The sequence below is a fragment of the Mchenga conophoros genome, linkage group LG5 (genome assembly GCF_057382185.1).
Source record: "Mchenga conophoros isolate Kocher_MC1m ecotype Shallow Benthic linkage group LG5, M_conophoros_male_GT1.1, whole genome shotgun sequence".
Lineage (NCBI taxonomy): Eukaryota > Metazoa > Chordata > Actinopteri > Cichliformes > Cichlidae > Mchenga > Mchenga conophoros.
In genome coordinates, this window is record NC_140530.1 from 40,158,351 (window position 1) to 40,183,471 (window position 25,121).

Genomic DNA, 25,121 nt, shown 5'->3' on the forward strand with positions numbered 1-25,121 from the left:
ACTACAGCCCAGCCCATGCAGCAGTATATGAATGACTAACCTCGTATTGTGGATGGATTATCTCAGTTGTTCTCCTGGCTGAAGTTTGGTCCTTTTACAGCATCCTGCCATGCGATTACATTTGTTCCTGACCACCGAGAACACTCACGTTAACTTTTATCGAGTGGAAAAAAAAGTTAGCTTGTTTATATTATGCTAACATAGCTGTGTCGCTAGCGGTCACGTAGCACATCATTATATAGCAGCTAGCCCAACTTCAGCAACCCTACAAACGTCACTGCTGTTTAGTTTTCTGTCTTCGTTTATGCTGGAAGTGATAACAGAGCTGTATGTTTGAATTTGTTTCCAAAACCCCGCAGTCAGGACATGCTATATTGTATTTAGATAGAAGCTAGCGAGCTAACTCCCTGCTAACTTCTAACTCCGTTAAATGTCATAAATTCCGTTTTCATGGATGCCTGGATGTTAAACTCAATTGTTACACCTGGTAGAGCAGAACGCTGATCATTTTATTAAAGATGAAAGACTTTAGACAGTTTTTCAACTCTCAGTAATGCCATAGTGATCGTTTGATATATGGACCTGCAGCGGAGTTTAGGCCCAGACACGGCTAGTGACGTCAGACTGAACAACCGGATAGACGTTCCAGCCCTAAAGCTAACCTTCTCCTAACTTTAACCAGCAGCTAAATGGCGTAAAATAGTGTTGTCCAAAGTGATTTTAAGAAAATGAACCATGTGTAGATTGAGTCCAAACGGTTCTCATGTGTTCTCCTTTTTCCCGAGGTTTTCGTAAAGCTTTTATTTTGGTATTTCCGTTGATCCGTACAATAAATTTTACATGTTAGCCTAAATATTTAGTTTCCTGTAACATTTAGATTTAAATATAATATTTAGATTTAACATTCAAAACTGTGTTTTAACTGTGAAAAGTTACAAGTATTTTACTAAATGTTGTAAAAAAAGGACTCGTTTTTAGCTAAATGTGGAAAAATATTGCAGTTAATTTCAGCATGTTTCATTTTACAAACGGCGCCCCACAGTGTGAACATGTGTGAAATCATAACTGTGGAACTAACAGCAGAGTACAGCGAGCACGCAACGACTCCTCCAGCAGAAACACCACCGTCATCATCATCAGCGCAGTAATCCGGATACACATGTGCGTCTCATCCACGCCAGGTTCAGGTTTTCTCTGATTCGTGGAGAACAGTTCAAACATCTGCTGACGGTTTGAATTTTACTGATGAAGAGCAGCCTGTAGTTAAAGGATGGACGTTTGCTTATTTAACCGATTTGAACAGGTCACATGTTTCTGTGTTCTGCTGTGAATGAAGTTTATGAGACCTGAAATCACTTCTTAATGATGTGGACGTTTATCTTAAAGCAGCTTTTCAACAGCAGTGATGCCCTCTTTGTTTGTGACACTGAATCTGGAGCCTGACGGTGATAAGGACAGAAACGCTGTCACAGCAGGGTAACAACAGTCCAGCAGGCGTGTGTGTACAGGTACAGCTCTCTGAGCTGTGGATCAGGTGGTGATGGAGGACGCTGGATCCTATCTGCGGTTGTTTGGCTCTTTGTCGACCTTTTCGTGTGTTTTATGTGAGTTTTGTGTGTCTGTGTTAAATTACTGTGGGAGTCCTGGAGGAAGCCTTCCTCTGCTGAGGATGAGGTTCTCCTTTGTTTCCTGTTTGTGTGTTTCTGCAGAGGCGACACGCCTGCATCCTGTTGCCCTGTAGCACTGTGTGTGTCTGTGTGTGTGTCTGTGCGCGTGGTGTACTCGCTTTGACAGGTGGAGGTGCTGTTGTGCTAATGTGACAGCTGGTTCTGCTGCTGCCTTCACATCACTGCTCTGGTTTTTTGTGTGTAGTTATGGTGCCTCATTTCACCCTGCATGTGTGTGTGTGCGCGTGTATGTGTGTACGCGCGTGTGTGTGTGCGCGTGTATGTGTGTGCGCGTGTGTGTGTGTACGCGCGCGTGTGTGTGTGTGTGTGTTAGGAGGAGGCCGGCTTGCTGTAGTCCTCGACTCCGGTGATGGTGGCCTTGCAGAAGAAGCAGTCCTTGTTGTTCATCAGGTGCTGGTTGATGCAGGCTCTGCAGAGGAAACAGGAAGTTACGCTGATCATGTGATCGTCTGCAAACAGCTTTGAGCATGTAAGGTGTTTATGTGTGACTGAGCTGCGCTGACACATCTTCGTTTTGCTGTTGGAGGGTTACTGTGAGCACGTGCAGCAGCGAGCTGCAGGTCCACCTCTGAGGGCCAGGTTGCAGCTGTGGGAGGCGACCTGCCTCCAAACACTCAGACAGATGAAGGCGAGCCAGGACCTGCTGGCTACGTCATGTGCGGATCTCTTTGTAAGACGACACTTAGGTCGTGCTTTTGGTTCTTTGGGATGATGCTTTTCACCGCTCTGCATCACTTCCTGCGCCCACCCCATCAATGAGCCATATTTAAAGAACAGCGGCTAACCTGAACGACTCTAACGAAGCTGTCGGGGGATTTTCTGTCTCAGGGTTTATCAGATTGTTCCTGTTGTATTTACTCCCTCTTCAGCACGTTCTGAGCTCTGCATGGACGAGCACCGACATACATCAGAGATCTTTTACATCCCAGCAGGTCCCTGAGGTCATGTGATCAGGGCTTGCTGGTTGTCCATCATATGAGGCTGAAAACAAAAGTTGACAGAGCTTTTGTAACTGTGGCCCCCAGACTCTGGACCCCTCTCCCTTTGAGCTTCAGCTCTGTGGACTCAGCAGTCTCTTTTATAAAACAGCTAAAATCATTTTTGTGTCTGTGTTTTAGCGTTTCTGTGAAGCACTTTGTGATTTTTATTTTGAAAGGTGCTATACAATTAAATGTTACTTTAGATGTTTTTTAATGGTGGTAATATTGGTTTGAAGGTTTTGGCTTTTATTTTGAAAGGTTCAGTAAGAATAAAGAATAATGTGGCAGAATTAAGATTATTTTTCTGACGGTGTTTAAGTCGTTATTGAGCCAAGAAAGCTGCCAGAGGACCGACAACACACAGCTGTCCAATCAGACGACACGACGTTTGATCCGTTTTGAAGCTTCGTTTCACCCGGCGTGATGTGTGACACACACTGAAACCTGTCTGTGTGTTTTAGAGGGGCCCGAGTGAACGCTCAGAGCTGCTCTCACGGGTCCGTTTGTCACGAGGAGGAATCAGCTGGTTCACCCGGTGACAGCGCTCTCCATCATGCTGCAGCAATCCATACGGCCGCTGAGTCGGCGTGCCAGCTCAGCTAAATCAAGCGCACCTTCAGGATAGCATGAAATATGCATCCAGATATGAACGAGGTCTGCGCCCACGGCGGCGTCCAGCTGCAGTAAGGAAACAGCTGACTCACACACACAGGTGAGAGTGTGCGAGTCAGCCATATCTGTGTGTGTCAGGACGTCTGCAGGATCAATCTCACACTTTCAAGATCCTGCTTGCCCCACACTCGCCGTCACGTCATCAGCTGTACCGAGCAAGGCATTCTTCATCGCCGTCTCAGCGTCCTGTAAACTCGGGATGTGCTGCCCGCCACCAGCATGTTTGAGACTCAGAATGTGGCGTTAGTGCCAGTGTTACGATAAGGTTATGGTAAGGGGTTGTCTATTATGTCAATTAGATATGAATACCCGACGCGTGTGTGTGTGTGTGTGTGTGTGCGCGACTCACTTGCAGGACTTGTGTGAGCAGGGCTTGAAGATGGCAGAGATGGGGTGGGCGTAGCAGATGGGACAGAGGTCTTCCTCGCTGGTGGGCTGAGGACAGAAAGACAAACTCATCAGTCACTTTGTTGTCTCTGTTGCCGGCGTTCGCCCCAGTGCATGATGGGACATGTGAGTTAACGCCGCGGGCGCGAAGGGAAACACTCTTCCCGCAGACATCAACACCCGCTCTTCACACTCGCTGCTTTCTCAGCCCATCTGCTCCCTTCATATGTTTTCACTTCACAACCTTTCTTCACTAGATTCAGCCTCCACTCCTCCTCACCTCCTCCCAGCACCTCCCTGGCACACATCTGTAAAGTTTAGGTGCCGGTCAGCGTGCTCATCAACAGAGTGAAACTCCCACAGAGGGGAAAGGTCACACTGACAGTTTAACAAACGGCACAAGCTGTTTGGTCTACATAGATCATTTAAAGTCTGCATCGTTAGGGGCGTGGCCTTTGACTGAGAGGTGTCTGATAGGCTGAACTGGACCTCTGCATCCTGTTTGTGCTGTTGGAGCCTTTTGAATGAGTCATGTGACCAGTAACATGGCTGCTGTGAGGTTACTGTACTAACAGAGCGTCCAGAAGGCGGAGCTCCAGTTTCTACCTGGGCGTGACTGCGTGCCCATCAGCAGCCGTCTCTGCTGCTGTGGATAACACCAACACAGATCTCTACCTGCAGAAAACCAACATCCATCATGGTAACGCTGCCACAAACCTGTGGGTGATGCTGCACCCACTCATCTGAGAGGGAAACACAAAGACTTTCAAAATAAGAGAGAAAAATGTTAAAAATGTGCATAATGATTCCAGCCTCCCAAATCTTGAGCTGCTCTGTGTGGCAGCAGTTAACACGTCCACACAAATCCCTCCTTTATGTATTCCTTCCTTTGACTCCCACCCTCCCGCTGTCCACCCGTCTCTCTCTGTTGCAGCCACACAGCACGAAGCCTCCAACCTATCGACACCTGGATGTCACGCCTCCACCTCCTCCTGCATGTCCTCCTCTGTCACTTTTCACCACCCGCTGCACACAGCAGTCAGGCTGCTGCTGAGAAGAAAACCTCCTGAAATAATCTCGTTCAGACTCTGAACACACCGTCATTTGAATTGGTAGACGAGCTTTAAACATGTTTTCTTTCAGAAACAGGTGGAGTCTGTAACACTGTAACTGTAACACACTGTAACTGTAACACACTGTAACACTGTAACCTACTGTAACTGTAACACACTGTAACTAACACACTGTCACACACTGTCACACTGTCACAGTAACACTGTAACCTACTGTAACACACTGTAACTGTAACACACTGTCACACACTGTAACTGTAACACACTGTAACGATGTAGGCGATACGGTCTCTCAATCACACCACCACACAGTACTGACCCACACATATGGTTCTTACACACACACTGGACATTCTGGACTTTGGTTTTGCACAACACTGGTCACTATATTCTTCATTTCCGGTTAATACTTGTACAGCTGCTGTTATTGTGTATATATTTATTTATATTTAGATTTCTTCATACATTCTTATATAGTTCTATATTGTGTATTTTGTTGTACAGTTATTTTATTTTCAACTTTAATTTATATATTTATCTTTATCTTATTCTTCCCAGTTAAATTTACCCTTCATTCTAATTTGTGTTGTACAGTTATTTCATTTTTAACCTTAATTTATATTTTATTCCTTCCTAGTTAAATTTACCCTTTTTAATTTTTCATATTTATTTCCTATCTTATTCATAGCCTTTTCCTTTTTTGTTTTCTTTAGGTCACGTACTGTGTATGACTGTGTACGTGACAAATAAAATTTGAATTTGAATTTGATTTGATAACTGTAACACACTGTCACACACTGTCACTGTAACACACTGTAACTGTCACACACTGTAACTAACACACTGTAACTAACACACTGTCACACTGTAACACACTGTCACACACTGTAACTAACACACTGTCACACTGTCACACTGTAACACTGTAACACACTGTAACTAACACACTGTCACACACTGTCACTGTAACACACTGTAACTGTCACACACTGTAACTAACACACTGTAACTAACACACTGTCACACTGTAACACACTGTCACACACTAACTAACACACTGTCACACTGTCACACTGTAACACTGTAACACACTGTAACTAACACACTGTCACACTGTCACACTGTAACACTGTAACACACTGTAACTAACACACTGTAACACTGTAACACTCTGTAACACTGTTCAAAGAATGAAAGCAGCACTTTTGAATCAGAGTACAACATCAAGTCTGTGAAACTGGGATTTTGATCTGCTCAGGTCATTAGAGGAGGTGTAATCAGCTACTGTGCTGTTAATGAAATTACCAACAGGTGCAGCACAGACCTCAATGAGACCCCCCCCCGCCCCCCCAAACAGGAAGGGTCTACAGCTGGAGGACTCTGATAGCTGAACTGAAACACCGGCTGCGCAGCGTAGTGTAAGCTGTGCAGCGGGGAGCCACTTCATAAATGGACTGGACCCGTGTCAGCGCCTGCCCTGGGTCGAAGATGAAGATACTGATACCAGAATCCAACAGTACAGCTGTAGGACAGGATGCTTCGGTCCACCCGACGCCGCCAGGCTGCACCTCAGTGATGAGCTGGTCCAGATGTGGGAGGAGTTCCCCAGGATGCCATCCATCAACTCATTAAGAATGACGTGTGTAGAAGATGTGTGGCAGACTCGACCACGTTCTTGTACTTTCAAACGCTTTCCTTTATTTCGGTTGTCGTCACTTACACACCGGGCCAGCCACACATACACAACTCAGGACCCAGTTCATTGTTTTTATGCGAAGAGGCGTGATTGCTGATGGTGCTCCGGTGTGTCAGCCTTCCCTGCCGCCACATCACAAACTACGCCCACCACAGCGTGACATCGAGCATGTGTACAAGCACGTGGGGGCCGTCCAAACTACCGAGCGCCCGCTGCATCATGTTTTCACATTGATTTTCAGGGCGTCTTTGAACTGAGCCCTCTGTAGGCTGATCACTTCCATTTCCATCGACCTACGTGGCATCCTGACGTGGCATCCTGACACGCCACCCGTCCACATCAGTGCAGATATCAGCAGGATTTTCTGATGTGGGTTTTTTGGGTCACCCTTATTCTCCCTGAGTGGCAGGTGTGGGTTATAAACAACCGAAATTCCCAATAAGTTAATTAAAAAAAACTCGCACACAGCATGCCGTCAAAAGCTGCTTCCAGGGAACACGCGGCAGGCGGGAACCCGCCTGCCGCGTGATTACCCGTCACCTCTGCTTTCTTCTTCTCTCTCTCCTCCTCACCGCCGTTAATCCCCTGCGTTTAGAGGAATCAATACTCTCTCCCTGGCTGCGTCTCCTTTCAGCACCTCCTCCTCCTCGCCTGACACCTTCCTCTCCTCTCTGCCGCTGATTGTTCATTTAAGTCTCTGAAGACTCTGGACCTCTGACACCTCACTCTCTCAGCTCAGTCCGCTTCCCTTCACATTTTCCTCCCACCTCACCTTCATCTCATTTCATCACCTGATGTTTTTCTCTTCTCGCTGCTTTTCGACTGAAGATTAGAGAAGAAACCGTTTACTGAAAACCACCTTTGTTTTCCAGTCCTGAAACCAACCTGCGACTCTCTGATCTGAGTCTGAACACTTGTGTTTGTGATGAAAGAATCCCGTCCCTTTAAATTTATTCTGTTTTTAACGCTAACTGTGCAGCTCTCGATTGAATGAGGTCACATAATGAGCTGAAAGCAGCAGCTGACATGAGTGGAAAAGTGGCAGAAAGATGGAAATGAGCTGCTGGTGACGAGCCGACTGCATCTACAGCAAAGCGGCTAAATGTTAAAATTATGTTTTCATATGAAGTGATTTACGCCCACTCGAAGGTGTGAAACGCTCTGATAACAGTGGAGTGGGTCTCTCCTCAGACTGTGAAACAGATCAGTGTCAGAAGAATTACAGAGCTCGTGTTTTTCACAAGAATGGGCCGACTGAAGCCTTTTACCGGTCACACAGTCAACAGCGAGAGACCGAACCTGCACCGGTGTAGCCCACCTGTCAGTCAAATAGGCCACGCCCCTAACAATGCAAACATCCCCCCAGCATACAGGTGTTACGAAGGGGGAACGAAACATTTCTGCTGATGAGGAGCAGAGAGATGGTCACTTCCTGTCTGACAGGATGAAACGTAAACACTTTCATTGACACATACTTTTTTCTGCAGGTAAACTCGTGAGTCGTGCACGCTCATGCACTCCTGCTGCTTCTCTCCATCTGCTCCTCGTCATCTTCAGCTCCTTCTCGCCCTCTTCTTCTCTAAATCTGGTGTGAAAGCGCAGCCGCTGGAGTTTCCCTCAGCCGCCGCCTCCTCGCTCTTCAGCAGCTGTCGCTCTGATCCCACCTCCTCCACACGGCCGCACGTATGCAAATCATCATCAACCTCTGACTCCATTACAGGAGACTTCAGATAGTTCAGCTCATTAATATTCATTCTAACAGATGAAGTAAGAGAGAGCAATCATCCTTCAAGACCTCAGTGAAATTAACCGTTAATGGTCTGGGAACGTATTTATACTGGCCACAGTGTAAGTCCTCATCAACCAATGAGAATGCAGCATGATGCATGGATCACTGACATGCTGTTTCCACTGTAAAAATAAATAAAATTCAAATTCAAATTTTATTTGTCACGTACACAGTCATACACAGTACGATATGTAGTGAAATGCTTGGACAACTGCTCGTGACCTAAAGAGAACAAAAAGGAAAAGGCTATGAATAAGATAGGAAATAAATATGAAAAATTAAAAAGGGTAAATTTAACTAAGAAGGAATAAAATATAAATTAAGGTTAAAAATGAAATAACTGTACAACACAAATTAGAATGAAGGGTAAATTTAACTGGAAAAGAATAAGATAAAATATATAAATTAAAGTTGAAAATAAAATAACTGTACAACAAAATACACAATACACAATATAGAACTATATAAGAATGTATGAAGAAATATAAATAAATATATACACAATAACAGCAGCGTGATTTAAGTAATGAAGTGAAAACAATGTCCAGAAAGTCCAGTGTGTGTAAGAACTGTATGTGTGGGTCAGTACTGTGTGGTGGTGTGATTGAGAGACCGTATCGCCTGCGGGAAGAAGCTCCTCCTCAGTCTCTCTGTGTTGGTCTTCAGGGAGCGGAATCGCTTTCCTGACCTCAACAGAGAGAACAGTCTGTTGTTGGGATGGCTGAGGTCCTTCACCATCTTCCTGGCCTTGGTCCAGCACCGCCTGCTGTAGATTGAGTGCAGGTCAGGGAGCTCGGAGCGGATGGTGCGCTCAGCTGACCGCACAACCCTCTGTAGAGCTCGTCAGTCCTGCATGGTGCTGTTCCCGAACCAGGTTAAGATGTTTCCCGTCAGGATGCTCTCTATGGTGCACGAGTAAAAGTTCCTGAGCACCTTGGAGGGCAGTTGGAAGTCTCTCAAGCGTCTGAGGTGGTAGAGACGCTGTCGGGCCTTTTTCACCACGGTGTTGATGTGACAGGACCATGACAGGTCCTGCGTGATGTGAACTCCGAGGTATTTGAAGCTGTCCACTCTCTCCACTGGGCACTCGTTGATGACGGGGGTCTGGTAGTTCCTCTCCTGCTTAGTGCTGAAGTCCACTATCAGCTCCTTTGTCTTACTGACGTTCAGAAGGAGGTTGTTCCTCTGGCACCAGTTCTCCAGATTCCTAATCTCCTTCAGGTAGGCCGTCTCGTTGTTATCAGAGATCAGGCCCACCACGACGGTGTCGTCAGCAAACTTGATGATGGTGGTGGAGCTGGTAGTGGCCACACAGTCATATGTGTACAAAGAGTACAGCAGGGGGCTCAGAACACACCCCTGGGGGGCTCCAGTGCTGAGAGTGGTGGAGGCTGAGACATGTCCGCCCATCCTTACTGCCTGTGGTCTGCCAGTTAGGAAGTTGGAGATCCACTGACACATAGATGAGCTGAGTCCCAGATGCTCCAGCTTGGTGGTGAGTGTGGAGGGAATTATGGTGTTAAATGCAGAGCTGTAGTCTATGAAGAGCATTTTAACATAATTCCCCCTTCTAGTGTCCAAGTGAGTGAGTGATGTGTGGAGGAGATGAGAGATGGCATCGTCTGTGGAACGATTTGGACGGTAAGCGAACTGTAGTGGGTCCAGTGTGTCTGGTAGTGAAGAAATGATGAAGTCTCTGACCAGGCGTTCAAAGCACTTCATCACTACTGAGGTGAGGGCTACAGGGCGATAGTCATTGAGAGAAGCAGGGTGGGGTTTCTTCGGGACAGGAACAATGATGGACTCTTTGAAGCATGTGGGGATCACCGACTGAGATAAAGAGATGTTGAATATCTCAGTGAACACAGGAGCTAGCTGGTATGCGCAGTCTCTTAGGATACGACCTGGGATGCCGTCTGGTCCTGCTGCTTTCCTGGTGTTCACTCTCTTGAAGGCTCTCCTTACTTCATGCTCGGAGATGACGAGCACGTTTCCGGTGCTGGCAGTATCTTCCTGTCTGCAGCCGTTAGCGCCGCTAACACTAGCATTGTTGGAGTCCTTAGCTGCAGCCTCGAAGCGAGCATAGAAAGTGTTCAGCTCGTCTGCCAGAGTCACGGCCGCGTTCGTCATACCGGTTGTTGGTGCTTTATAGTCCGTTATTGTCCTTAGTCCCCGCCACAGGCTCCTAGAGTCACTCTGTTGGAGTTGTGACTCTAGTTTCCTCCCGTAGCGCTGCTTCGCCTCTTTCACCGCCCTCCGCACGTTATATGACGCGGCTTTGTACGGGTCCATGTCCCCCGTTGTGAGTCCCGTGTTGTAGGCAGCGGTGCGGGATCTCAGAGCGTCGCGGATGGTTTTATCCACCCACGGCTTCTGGTTGGGAAACGTTGTGATAGTCTTTGTCTCCACGGTATCATCCGCTAGTTTCCCGATGAATCCCACAACCGCTTCCGTAAACACGTTGACGTCATCGTCGGAGCTGTTTCTGAACATGCCCCAGTCTGCGTCATCGAGTGCGTCCTGTAACGCGGCCACCGATTGATCCGTCCAGCGCGCGACCTTCCTCTGAACCGGAACTTCCTGTTTCAGCCTTTGTTTGTATTTTGGGATGAGGAAGATGGCGGCGTGATCAGATTTGCCAAAAGGAGGGCGGGATTGTGCCTTGTAGCCGTCCTTGACCGTAGTGTAGCAGTGGTCCAGTGTCCTTTCACCCCTGGTGGGGCAGGTGATGTGTTGATAAAAGTTCGGCGCTGCGCGTTTGAGGTTGGCGCTATTAAAGTCCCCCGTCACAATAAGCGCAGCGTCCCGGTGTTGTGTCTGGTGCTGTGTGAGTGCCTCATGCAGCTCGCATAAGGCGGTGACCGTGTCCGCTTGTGGTGGAATATAAACGGCACTTACAATGACCGATGTAAATTCCCGAGGTAGATAAAAAGGACGACACATGATGGACAGTAGTTCCAGATTTGGTGTGCAGGAGCGTGTGAGAGGAACAACGTTCGCACTGTTGCACCAGTTGTTGTTCACCATTAAACACACGCCGCCTCCCCTTGACTTCCCCGAGTCCCGTGTCCTGTCCATGCGGTGAACCGAGAAGAACTCGGCCGGCTGGATGGCGTGGTCCGGCACCGCTGGGTTCAGCCATGTCTCGGTGAAGCAGAGGAGATTGCAGTCCCGAATGTCTCTCTGGAACTTTATCCTGGCCCTGAGGTCGTCAAGCTTGTTCTCCAGTGACTGGACGTTGGCGAGCAGGATGCTAGGCAGAGGTGTGCGGTGTGCACGAGCTCTCAGCCTGTTCCTGACGCCGGCTCGCTTCCCTTTAGGCCGCCGCCGCTTCCCTTTGTTCTCCCTCAAGATCTCACTCGGCCAGCTCGGATCCGGAGTTAAAAACTTCGAATTGTGAGTACATTGTAAACCAATAGAAACAAGAGTGTCACTGTCATACCTAATGTACCCAATGGTGATGATTTTGCCGATTTAGAAACGCTGAAAACTAACTTAAAAAACAAAGACAAAGAAAAAGTGGTCGGAGCAGTCGTGACGGCAGCCGACCTCACCGGCGCCATCTTTAAATACAATACAATACAATACAATATCTGGAGATAACATCAGTCCATCCACAGGGGCCACGCTGAGCTAACATACGTGTGCTGAACACGTGGACAGATGAATGGTGCAGAAGCTGAAGAGGAGGAGGAGGAGCTGAGAAGCGTGAAGGAGAAACTGGTTGAAAGACAGAAGCAGTGGGAACGAGCTCGACTGAGTCTGGGCTCCGTCGTGGGTTGAGGAGTTTGGAGAACAGCTGGTACTCCTCCACACTGGGAGGAGCCAGTTGAGGTGGTTTAGCATCTGTGCTTGAAGCCTGCTACAGCCTCTCAGGTGAGCTGTTTCAGGTGTGCCCAACTGGCCCAGGAGAGATCGCTCGTGTCTTGGCTACCTCAGGGCCCCCTGAGCTCATGGAGAAGGTGATCTGTGCATCTATTCTAAGACTGCTTTGGTGACCCTAACATGTGTCTTTGGATGGGAGGAGGAAACTTGAAAATCTGGAGAAAACCCAGAAAAGTGAAGATAAAACATGCAAAACTAAAAATGTTTGGGAAGAACCAAGTTTATCTTTAGCTACCTTTAGCAAACTACAGTAAGGATCATCACTGTGCAGCATCAGAGGACCTGCACACTCGCCCAAGTGAGAATCCTCTGCGGAGCTGAGGACGCACGAGGACGGGATTGGAGTCAAAAACATGAGTCTGACGCGATAAACACAGGAGCCTGCATCGGTCAGCTTGAGTCCTCGTCCTCAGAGCATCGTTTAAATCAGCGAGCTCTGCTGTTCACATCCAATTTGAAGTTCAGGTCTGGTTTCACACTTTGATTAATTTCTAGCTGCAGGAGAACTCTGAGGAGAAACACGACAAAACGTTACCGAAGAAAAGCGTCGTAGCTCAATGCTCGCTGATGTGAACGATATCGTGTCGTTCTGCATCTCACACCAACACGGTCACATGACAACAAACTCACAGGAAGATTTCTGCTGACAGTTCAAACAACCTTACAGAGCTCCACGTGTCTCTGAATCCAGCTGTCAAACACAAGCTGTAACTCATTTTCTGTCCTCTGGTTTATAATTCAGCTCAAAGGGGGAGGAAGGCGACAGTGAAGGATTAGGATGTCAAAAACACAACACAAAGCTGAGATCCAAGTTTGGGGAACCCGAGGCTTTCAGAGTGTGCACAGACTGGCACGAACATAACGAGGACACAAAATGTAAGAGGGATGGCCTCAGAACAACAAGGAGGCAAAGACAAGTAGAGAAAAACACACAGCCTGCAGAGGAGGCTCGACTCAGAGCCACGAAAGACTCCGAGAAGCCGACGGGATTCGCCGAGGGCCAAACGTCCCATCGCCATGTCTGAGGGGACCGTCCATAAAATTCCATCTTCCTTCATTTCCACCAAAAACAGCTAAAGCTTTTATTTTGAAGGGCTTCAATAACCTGAGAGTCACTTGTGTCCGTGAGTCTTCTGAGCATGTTCCTGACAGTACTGTGAGAGTACTCTGCCTTTTGTATTACTGCATGATAACTGGGTTTTTAGGTCATGTATTTTGTTCACGATTGGAGTCGAATATCCTGGCTGCTGATTGGCGCTTTGTGTTTTTTCCCCCCAAATCCCTTTACTTGGTTTTCCAGTTTTCTCTTTCCATAAAGATGACAAAGATTCAAATATAACTGGTTACATATATACGGTAAAAGTTGAACAGAAAAAAACAAAAGAAAGAACAACAACAAACAACAACAACAAAGGATGTTATTCGTCAGACTACCAATGAGGCTCAGTGATCGTTTATATCTGTGCTGTATTGAAGAGATCTATGAAAGGTTGCCAGGTTGAACAGAATTCCTCTCCCTTAATAGGAGTTTAATTCTTTCCAGCTGCAAACGTCTCATTACATCTTGTGTCAACGCTGATGTGGTAGGAGGCACTTTTTGTTTCCAGTTTAGTAAAATTAAACGGCGTGCCAGCAGCGTCACAAAACGTATTACGTTATTTTGGGTGGCTGACAAATCTACAACAACCGGCTTCACTCCAAATAAAGCGCAGATTGGGTCTGGCTTCAGAGTTTGTATTAGAATCTCAGACAAGGTTTGAAAGACATTATTCCAGTATGTTGTTATACAGGGACAGTTCCAAAACACACGCGCCAGTGAAGCAGGTTGCTGTTTACATCTTTCACAGGACGAGTTTACATTTTTGACAGTTTCAACTTTGATAAATGGAGTCTGTGTAGCACTTTAAACTGTAAGAGTCCATGACGAATACAAACAGAGGAAGAGTTTACATTTTCCTGGGCTTTTGTCCATTGACTGTCTGTGATTCTCGTACCCAGGCCACACTGCCAGGCCTCTCGCAGATAGTCAAGTGTGACAGTTCCATCCAGTTGTGACAAAGCATTGTGAACTTTTGTTATTAGTCCTTTCTTGAGTGGATCAAACTGGAATAAGTTATCTAAGGCAGAGTCTGGGGGCCAATCTGGAAAGGATGGAAAAAGCCTCCCTTCAAAGCTTCTGATCTGTAAGTATTTGAAGACGTCATTACTGTGCAAGTCAAATTTTTCTTGCAGTTTCTGGAATGTGGGAAAAACCTTGTTGATGAATAAATCCTTTGAGTGCAGCCCTCTGTGGTTCCATTGGAGAAATGAGATGTTTGAAAGTGATGGTGTGAACGTTGCGTTATTCATGAGTTAGTATGGAAGCTTCCTTACACCCGAAATGTTTCCTTATCTGTGTCCAGATTTTAATTGTGTGAGAGACTACAGGACTCTTAAGGTCGTGTTTAGGGATAAGGAGAGCTGAATAGATCATAGCCTCTAATGAGGAGGGGTAACAACTTTCACTTTCCATCGCTGTCCAGTCAGCCCCCTTAGTGCACAACCAAAACAACATGGAAGGAACATTACACGACCAACAATACAGACGGAAGCATGGTAACCCCATCCCTCCCTGACCTGTCGGTCTCTGCAGGTCGCCTTTCTTGATTCTTGGGTTCTTTCTGTTCCATATGAAACAGGATAGTAAGGAGTCTAATTTATTAAAGGCTTTATTAATCACAATAGGGATACACTGAAATAATATTCATTCTAACAATGTTTATTCTTCCTGTTAGTAAAGTTGGTAGATTGATCCATTTGTCTGTTATTTTTGGTTTCATCATATAATGTAGAGTTCCTTTAGAGTTGACTGGGAACAGCACACTTTTGGATAAATTCAGTTTGTACCCTGACACTTCTTTGTTTTGCAAAGTCTCCATGATGACTGGGACTGATTTTGCAGGGTAAGAGATATACAGTAGTAAATCATCTGCATATAGCGAGACTTTATGTTCTGCTTTTCCCCTTTGAATCCCCGTATGTTCCTCTGTTGAGCGCCGTAGAAGAGCTAACGGGTTCAATAGCTAATGCAAAAAGCAGAGGTGAGAGAGGACAGTCTTGCCTTGTTGAGCGATTCAGATTGAAATAGTTGGAGTGGACATTGTTTGTTTGTACCGACACTTTTGGTTGGATGTAGTTTAACCAGAGAAATAAATTTAGGGCCAAATCCGAACCTCGACAGGGCCGAGAAGAGATAATCCCACTCCACCCTGTCGAAGGCCTTCTCCGCATCTAAGGAAAGTAAAATTTCAGGGTTTGGATTATGCTTGTCTTGCGTATAGATAATGTTTAGCAGTCTCCTAATATTAAAAAACAGCTGCCTGCCTTTAATAAATCCTGTTTGGTCTTGACTAGGGATGGGTACCGGTATCGTTCTGACATAAACGGTAGTAACCAGACCGAAAAGCAGCGCACATTTCGGTGCTTTATTTCGGTGCTTTATTTTCCTGAGCTGTGATACACTTTAGATTCTAGCCAATCATTTTACGTTTCCGAGGATAGTAGGCGGGGCCAGGTACGTACGTTCTTTTAGAGCAGAGCTACAGATTAAAAATGTCCAAGGCGAAGCGGTCAAAAGTCTGGCTGTACTTCACAGCAAAAGATGCAAACTCAGCAGCAACAAGTGCTTTAAGCTGATACTGTGATACTGTCAAAGGAGGTAACACCAAGAATCCAATGAAACACCTGGCGACGCATAGCGTTTTTTTTAAAAGCCGAGAAATGCGCCGTATTTGATAGCTTGCTGCGAGACCTCACACCGAGCACATCTACTGTGGGTGTGGTGCCTGTTATCGGACCCAGAGCAACATCCCCCAAGAACCCGAAGAGGAGAGTCCTGGCCCCTAGCCCTGCCAGTGTAGCAGAAATGATGAGGATGATGATGCAGCAGCAGCCGTTCTTCTCTGCGTGAGTCGCTTAATGTTGTTCGTGTGTAATTTACGTTGAGTAGGCTAACCACGTTATTACATTAATGCATGTAAGGTGAACTAGCAAACATCATCATAGCTACATGCGGCTGTCTTCTTGTTTGATGGCAGATACTCCCTTCACCCTGGACAAAAAGGCTAAAATGACCAAAGAAAAAGTGGAAAACAGCTAAACATGAGAGGTTTTTGGACCAAGTTTGTGTTTTTTCCATTGTTTAAGCACTGCTTCCAGCCAAGAGTGATACCATATATGCCCCATAGCTGCAGAAAAGGCTAACATTGTTATCTTTTTACAAAAAACAGCTGAACATGAGAGGTTTTTGGACAAAGTTGGTGTTTTTTCCATTGTTTAAGCACTGCTTCCAGCCAAGAGTGATGCCATATATGCCCCATAGCTGCAGAAAAGGCTAACATTGTTATCTTTTTACAAAAAACAGCTGAACATGAGAGGTTTTTGGACCAATTTTGTGTTCTCCATTCTTTAAGCACCGGCACCGTTATCGGATAAAACCTAAACGATACCCATCCCTAGTCTTGAGATATAATTGTTGGTAGAACTGTTTCCAGGCGTCTTGCTAAAATCTTTCCAACTATCTTATTATCTACATTAATTAAACTGATCGGTCTGTATGAAGCCAGGTCTAAAGGGTCTTTTTCTTTTTTATAGATGTGAGACAGTGCAGATGTATTCTGTATGTAAGTAATTTGACACACATACACAAACTTTTTACAGTGGAGCGAGGACGGTTCAAACACGTGTCTGCACAGCTGACACCATGAAGCTCAGACGCACAAACCAACGCAAAGATAACAAACGACCGCAGAGTTCTTCATCTTCCAGCTGCTGCCTTTAGGGGGCGCCACAGAGGATCATCTGCCTCAATCCCAGCAGCCTCCTCTGCATGTCCACCTCCACACAAACCTCCTCTGTCTTCCTGGCTGGCAGCTCCATCTTTAATAAAGAGCTGAGCCGAGCCTCTGGGAATAAATGTATCACTAAGATCTAAAAACATAATTTCCTCAGACTATTGTTAATCATGCTGCATTTAGCTGCACTGATGTGTTACAGTCACATCACAGGAAGTGAAAATCTCACTCTGCAGACCGACCCGCAGACACCATCATCGTCTGCAAGCTCGAAGCAGCGAGAGTTTAGGTCAGCAGAGCGACGTCTCCTCGGCGACTCCATCTGACGACAGAGGTGATCACCTGATTTTTAGCAACTTACAATTCAGATGTTCGGCTGTGACTGGTTTTTCTAACACTCTCAGGCGACTGCTGTGTGATAGGACCTGAACTGCCAATACCAGCGTTGGTATCAGATCGATATTTGGATGTGTAAACCGCGCTCTGAGGGAATCTGCAGCCGTGCTGTCCTGGCAGGAAAACAGACACTTAAAGCTTTCTGCAGACGACCATCAAGCAGCTGTCGGGTCACAGACGCTGAGTAGCGCACAAATAACACAAATACCACAATCTGCCACAGGAAACTCAGAAACGCGGTGTGTGTGGGGTGGTAGCTTTGATGTGGCCTGCAGGCTGCATGTGTGCAAATCTGAGTCCTGACGGCAGACGGTCTGAGGGCAGCGAGGCCCACAGGAGGACGGCCGATGTCATCAGTGGACCGAGAGTCCAAAATACCACAGGAGGAGAAAATGGGGCAAAAACAAAGAAGTGTGGGGGCGGGAGGAGGAGAGAAAAGCAAGCATCCACAGAGCGAGCGAGGAACAGATGACAGAGGATAATGATGCTAATGATGAGGAGCAATCATGACTTCCACAGAGAGCAGAGGCAGCACACGACCATCCGCTCAGGCGTCACTGAGTGTTTGGGTTTCATTATCCCATCGATGGAAGGACGGAGAGCAGAAAGTATTCAGCTCCACAAAACATCTTTTTTAAAAACTAAATTAAGATAATTAAAAATCTCAAAAATTAAGACGAATAAAAAAAGATGAAGTATAATCTTCAGGCTCTTATGAAGCAGCTGCGACACAAACACTCACCCGTCCAGTTTCTGATGCTCAACAGACTCACAAGGAAGAAATCTAAGCAGATTCTTACTCTGGATGGCCGCTAACTTTCTGCTTCTTAATTCAGATCAAACTGAGGTTATTGTACTCGGCCCTGAAAAGCTTAGAAATATGGTATCTAACCAGATTCTTACTCTGGATGGCATTACCTTGGCCTCCAGTAACGCTGTGAGGAACCTTGGAGTCATGTTTGACCAGGACATGTCCTTCAACGCACATATTAAACAAATATGTAAGACTGCTTTCTTCCATTTGTGCAACATCTCTAAAGTTAGAAATATCCTGTCTCAGAGTGACGCTGAAAAACTAGTTCATGCATTTATTACTTCCAGGCTGGACGACTGTAATTCATTATTATCAGGAAGTCCTAAAAACTCCCTGAAAAGCCTTCAGCTGATCCAAAATGCTGCAGCAAGAGTCCTGACAGGGACTAGAAAGAGAGAGCAGATTTCTCCTGTTTTGGCTTCCTGTTAAATCCAGAATTCAAAATCCTGCTCCTCACATACAAGGTCTTAAATAATCAGGCCCCATCTTATCTTAATGACCTTGTAGTACCATATCACCCTATTAGAGCACTTCGCTCTCGCTCTGCAGGCCTACTTGTTGTTCCTAGAGTATTTAAAAGTAGAATGGGAGGCAGAGCCTTCAGTTTTCAGGCCCCTCTTCTGTGGAACCAGCTTCCAGTTTGGATTCAGGAGACAGACACTATCTCTACTTTCAAGATTAGGCTTCAAACTTTCCTTTTTGCTAAAGCATATAGTTAGGGCTGGACCAGGTGACCCTGAATCCTCCCTTAGTTATGCTGCAATAGGCTGCCGGGGATTCCCATGATGCACTGGGTGTTTCTTCTTCACTCACTATGTGTTAACAGACCTCTCTGCATTGAATCATATCTGTTATTAATCTCTGTCTCTCTTCCACAGCATGTCTTTATCCTGTCTTCCTTCTCTCACCCCAACCAATCACAGCAGATGGCCCCGCCCCTCCCTGAACCTGGTTCTGCCTCAGACCTCGAGATCTTCAGCTCGTTGCCAGTACTCAACCACACAGTCTGAAACTTTTCTCACCACAGCTGAACTGGAGGCTTCATCTAAAGGGGCGGTGCCAGCATGGAGCACGAGCGCGCTCAGAGCTTTTACCTCCACTGACGTAAACTCAACGCAGCACAGATACAAAAATACAGCAAAACAAAGACACACGAACCGAAACTTTTGTAGTATTTAGTTAAAACGACTGCAGCTCTGATTTAAGGTTTAACGCCTGTGTGATTTCAGTGACCTGAGACCTGACGCACCTGTACGCAGAACAGTGACGTTTAACTGCAGTCACGCTGTCGCCGGCATCCTGTCCTCAGCATTCATCTGATCCCCAGTGCTGATTGGCTGCTCAGGTACAGTCAGTTTCATCATCACAACATTAAACACAACACGAGCGTACCGAGGTAGTGGTGCCCGCTTTTTGAAAATTAAGTTCAAAGGTCACGTGTTTAAACGCACCTTAAACATAGAGTTGGATGTCTCGAGGCCAGTCTTCTATAAAGACAGTGTTGCTGTCTCAGATCGACACGTGGTCGACAGCGTCCATGACACGCAACGTAACGTTCGATAATGTGTCATTTCAAAAGCGTCAGCTCTAAGAGCCGTGCTTACAGAGCGCTTTGCAGTGAATCAGAGTCGACTCCCACTGAGCGAGAGCCGCTCCTCACTTAATTCCCTTTGGCTGCTCAGCTCTCACACAGCGGCGCAGCTATGCTCCAATCCCTCCATACTGCGGCCAATCACATGCGAGGATATAGGATAATATCATTGTGTGAAAAACAGAGAGGGTGATGGACGAGACAGTCAAGTGGAGCGTGCGTCGGTCCTCTCAGTAAGTGAGACAGTGGACAGCGGTGAGGAGGGCTGTGCGAAAGCAAAAACACGTGGATATGCCTGAGACCCGTAACCGAAGCAGCATCTGGCTGCAGTTTAAAGACGTTTTTGTCTCCGTCTTGACTACAAGTCTACTGATGAGAGCTGGTCTCTGTCCCCAGTTTGTAACCACAGAAGAAGAACGTAGAGGTGAGGAAGAGGACACCTTTATGAAGGGTCCTTTGAAAAGTCTAATATCATGCATCAGCGGTTCAGAAGCAGAACAATCAGGCTTTAACCCGCCATCGATGAGCGCCTCATGCAAAGCGAAACACACGGCGTCTCTGCTGGAAAGGTCAAAGTTCAGGCAGCCGGTGGCGCGTGAAGGAGGCGAGGAAACGTGAAAATTCCTGTGAGCAGAATATGAAATCCTTGTTATTCCTCTGACGCTGCTCCACCAATCAGGATCGGCGGTTGTAACGGCGAGCTGGCTGACGTGTAAATATAAACGCAGACAGGATGTCGGGCTGATCGGATCGTTAGCTGAAAGAAATGTCAGCCTCTGACTTCATGACACACCAGGATGTGTCGTTGTTAGTTTTTGTTAAATTATAATGTACATTTGTAAATAAAGTTTCCTACAAAGCTCAAGTACAGACACAGACTTACTGTTTAAAGTCTTATTTTACTTTGAAAGGAGGCGATCGTCACAGACGGAGTCACGATGAAGGCTCGTCTGCAGTCGGTGAAAACACAGAAACCACAAGAAGATTTTAGCTTATTTTCACCTCCTTTAGTCAAACTGAAGTACTGCACTGCAAACTACTCCATTACAGAGGTCCTGCTGAAAGTACTCAGTGCAGCTCTGCTGCACATAAACAACATGATGTCGTCCTAAAACCATCAAAGTTTTTCCCAAAGTGTCTCATTATTCACTGTTTGAAGATAACTTGGTGATAAATACAGAAGGATGAAGAAAGCACCGTAAACACTGTTGGTTCATGTTGCTCATCGTTCACCTGGCTGCCCTCTGGTGGTGCTTTTGAGCAGTGCACTGTAATACACGACCTGTTGAAGGTTCTGAAAGCCTTTGGTGTTAAAACTGCAACATCCAACACAGAGCAAACACGGTTCCTCTAAACTGGAGACGAGTGTGGTTTCCCTGCAGTTTAGCTTCAGTTAGCCCGGCTGTTCGCTTGTTTCCTTTACGTTTGTATACGTACGATATAACGTTCTAGTTAGCATCACACCATCAAAGGCTACAAACCGTCAAATATAAGTTAGTTTTACTGTTATTTGCTTTCTTTAGGGCGTCACTGGTTACAATCATGTGACTCAGTCAGGTGGAAACTGGTCCTGACCAACCTGATCAAACTGGTCAAGATTCAAACTGAACACGTTCCACTCTGGTTTTTACTCTTCAGTGTTTTTTACGTGTGAGTCACAGTTCAGGGTGACGACCTCTCACAGACGAACATCAAACACCATAATCACGCTGTGACGACGAAACCGACCAGGCAGAACATCAAGTCCAAACCTGAGCAGCTCTCAGCTGTAAAACACTGCAGATTTAACACACACACACACACACACACACACACACACACACACACACACACACACACACACACACACACACACACACACACACACACACACCATCCAGAGGATAATCACTGGAGCTTTAACACCCATCTCCATGGAGCTGGTTGCCCTGACATCCTGTGTGCCGTCCTGGCAAACATCAGCAAACACAAAGAAAGCAGTCAGAGTGTGTGTGTGTGTGTGTGTGTGTGCGTGCGTGCTTTAGCGATCGATGGACAGCAGCAGCTAACCGCCCTGACAGCTTTTCAAACAGCCTGATGATTTAATCTCACACGGGCAGCTGAAAGTGGCGTCTGCAGGGCTGTGCTGGGGTCAGGCCGTCTCTGCGACCGCGGCTTTCTGAAACCTGGAAAGTCAGCATCCATTATGACACAAGTTTCCACTGCCATTAAAGACGCGCGAGAAGAAAAGAACGATCGCTGCTTCCGGCTGCAAAGACTTAGGTGTGAGTATCAGAGAGCCAGCAGCCGTGTGCCAACCCACCTCTCTGTGGAAGCTCAGGTCCACTCAGACCAAACCTCGTTTTATCTCACGCAGCGTGTCGTAATAATGAGAATAATGTCCTGTCTCAGCGACTGATTTTCCACTTATTCTGAGGTGAAGTAAAAACTCCGGACGTGCTCTGATCAATCTGCTGCAAACGCTTCAAAGTGTCGGGAAGTCGGCGCCGAAAGCAAAACCGCTGACTGGTGCTTCGCTCGTTTCCTGTTTTACAGGCTCCACACTCCAGACTGAAAGTCACAGAAAAACGATCAGCCATGAAGGTTTGACCTTTGACCTAATAACCACCTGCATCGCCACGGAGATAAGCACCATATTCCACAGACGTAACTCTTTGTGAGGAGGTTGCAGAGGTGGTGCCCGCCCTCCCTGCACCGGGGTAATCCTGCTCGATAAGCTCTGTGATGGTAATAAATTCCTGCAGGATTACACAGCGCGCAGGAAAAACTGCAACGTTCAATTCTACACAGTTTTATTTATCTAGCGCCAAATCACAGTCGCCTCAAAGCGCTCTTTATTATAAAGACCCAACAATCAGATGACTGCGTACGAGCAAAGCGCTCACAGACCCAGGCTCAGGGAGGGGCGGGGCCATCTGAGAGAGCGGTGCGTTTCCACAAACAACACAAATGAAGAACGACCAGAGTCAGACTCACCTCCACACCTGTTTGGGGTCTACGAGGAAGCCTGGGTGCTACGTGATTTTTCTGTTTTGGTGCTTCTCAGTGTGAATGTGTGACGGCGAATGACAACAGGCCTCGGTGAGCTGTGATCAGACAGCAAACAGTGTTTTTGAAGAAAACGCCACTGTGTGAAAGGGGCGTGTTTATAGCGGAAAGTAGCCCTGCCCCAACAGAAGGAGGCGGCGACCCAGCGGCCGTACCTGCACAGAGTGCTCGTGCTGATAAACCGAGAGGCTGCGTCACAGACGTGGGGACTGTTTGCAGATCACATAAACAACTTTCGATCGAAGCTTTTCTGTGATCGTGTTCATGCGTCTAGTCTGGTCCTCAGAGATAACTGGGACCACACCTGCCTCGCTCCCACTGTTCCCAGAATAAGATGCTTCAAACATCCTGCGCCTGCAAAGACTCTTTAAAAATAGAAGAACTTGTAGTTCTCCTGATAAATGTTTAAACGATCATACAAAGTTGTGGTTACATAAATCTTGAAAAGGTTTTTCTGGGTGAAGCGCTTACATCTCGAATTTCTCAGAAACATCTGGTGTAAAATGCTTCGGTTGCTTCTTCGTGTCTGGCTCGAGCGTGACCTGTGAGTTTAACAGGAAATGATGCAGCACATAGAAACACAGCAGCGGTTTGTAGCCTCGCTCCACAACGAAGACGGCGATGGTCTGCCCGGAGACCCTCTGCTGTTGAAGCGGGAGCGTCAGAGTTTTCACACAGTCTCCCTTTACCGCCCCGAGCCTCTTCTGCCTCTGGCTCGCCCACGTGGGCGACAGCTTCTTTCTTGGTCGGCGCTCTCTCAGACGTAAAACTGGCTTGACCGTGGAAGCTTCGTGGCAGGTTTGAGTCTCGGTTATTCCTCAATTGTTCCTGAACATCCTAACCAATTTCCTCTCGTCGCGAGGAAGCTGGTTACGATGTGACGGCACATCTGGATAAACTCACGTACAGCTGTTTGAAATGATGATCGTGTCTCTGCAGACACGTTCCCAGCTCCTGTAACCTACAGGTTTGATTCTTAGATCTTCACTGAGTTCCTTGGACTTCGGTCAGTCTGACGAATGCTGCCAAACAAATCCTTTTTGTGCCGTAAAGAGGACCCTTCAGCAGTCATCACTCCCCATAACAGACCTCGTCTGCAGCATCTTCAGCACCACTTATTAAAGCGTCGTAGGGAAATACAAACAGTGTCAAGCTTGTTTTGTGTGTGTGTGTGTGTGTGTGTGTGTGTGTGTAATCAGATATCTGACGTTCTCAGGTGTGTGTTGTTGGGAGACGAGTGTACTTCGAGGCTTTGTGTGAAAAACACGCTGCAGCTTGAAACCACTTAACATTTGTCGGCGTGTCTGGACTGAGGAACACTTTCCAAACAAGCAGCATAACTTCACATTAGCAAAAGTCATTTCCTACTCGCAGCTGAACGAGAGCAGAGAGCCATTAGTGGGTTTGTGGAAATCCACCTCAGGCGGCACTTACACTCTGCTTTCTTTTCCATTTTTCACGTCCTCGGTGTCTCCGTCTTTGAAGGCTGACTGAACGCTGTGCTTTCATTACCAGCTTCTAATAATATTTTGGCTCTTATTTCATTTCCGGTTCTCTGAGCATGACTTTGCAGGAAAGTGATTTACACGCAGCGCTTCTCCTGCTTTATCAATAATAAATCCTCCACTTCAGCCGGCCGAGCTCTGCGGTGGAGACAACGGGGAGAGTCCAGGATCGGGTTTCTCCGCGGAGACGGCGAGCAGGACGAACAGACACCTCGCAGGAAATGGCTTTCTCTCACAATCACGTTTTTCCAAACTTTAACTTTTTAATCTGCTATGGTCAGGTCAGCTTCATCACTTATTAATTACAGACTAATTATATATTGATCAGCGAGGTCCTTCTGTTGTGTTCAGGTTTACTTTAGTCCTCACACAGGCAGCAGCGTTTTCCTGTGAGCGCACAATCAGCATCAGCAGGTTTAAAGAGTCTCAGCAGCTATAAATAAATACCAACGTCTCAAACACAACGTCTCTATTCTAACAGTTTACTGCGCCTGCTTTATGCAAACATGCAGAGTGCGCACGTCCCAGAACCAGCAGCAATAACCACAGACACTGAACCCCGAGCTCCTCCCAATGTCCATCTGTGTGTGTTAGACAGCACTTAGGCATAGATGGAAGCTCTGTGAGTGGTGTGTGGGTGGTGCAGCAGAAAGTGCTTTGGCGCTATAAAAGGACGAGCCCATGCATTTGCCAGAACTCCACCTTAATAGCAACAGAAGAAGAAGAAGCGGCTTCGTGGTGTCGCCGCTGTCAGCAGCTCCACAT

At 46.7% G+C, this 25,121-nt stretch overlaps 1 protein-coding gene across 1 annotated transcript in view; it reads right to left on the minus strand.

Annotated features, from left to right (window-relative positions):
• Positions 1-617: 617 nt before the first annotated feature.
• The window catches only part of rnf123 (ring finger protein 123), a 107,149-nt gene continuing 82,645 nt past the window's right edge, over positions 618-25,121 (minus strand). Inside the window, exons 38-39 of the mRNA XM_085275351.1 lie at positions 3,690-3,775; positions 618-2,097 (exon numbers count right to left, since the gene is read on the minus strand). Of these exons, the coding sequence (XP_085131477.1) occupies positions 1,998-2,097; positions 3,690-3,775 (186 nt within the window). The 3' untranslated portion in view covers positions 618-1,997. The remainder of the gene's footprint in view (positions 2,098-3,689; positions 3,776-25,121) is intronic.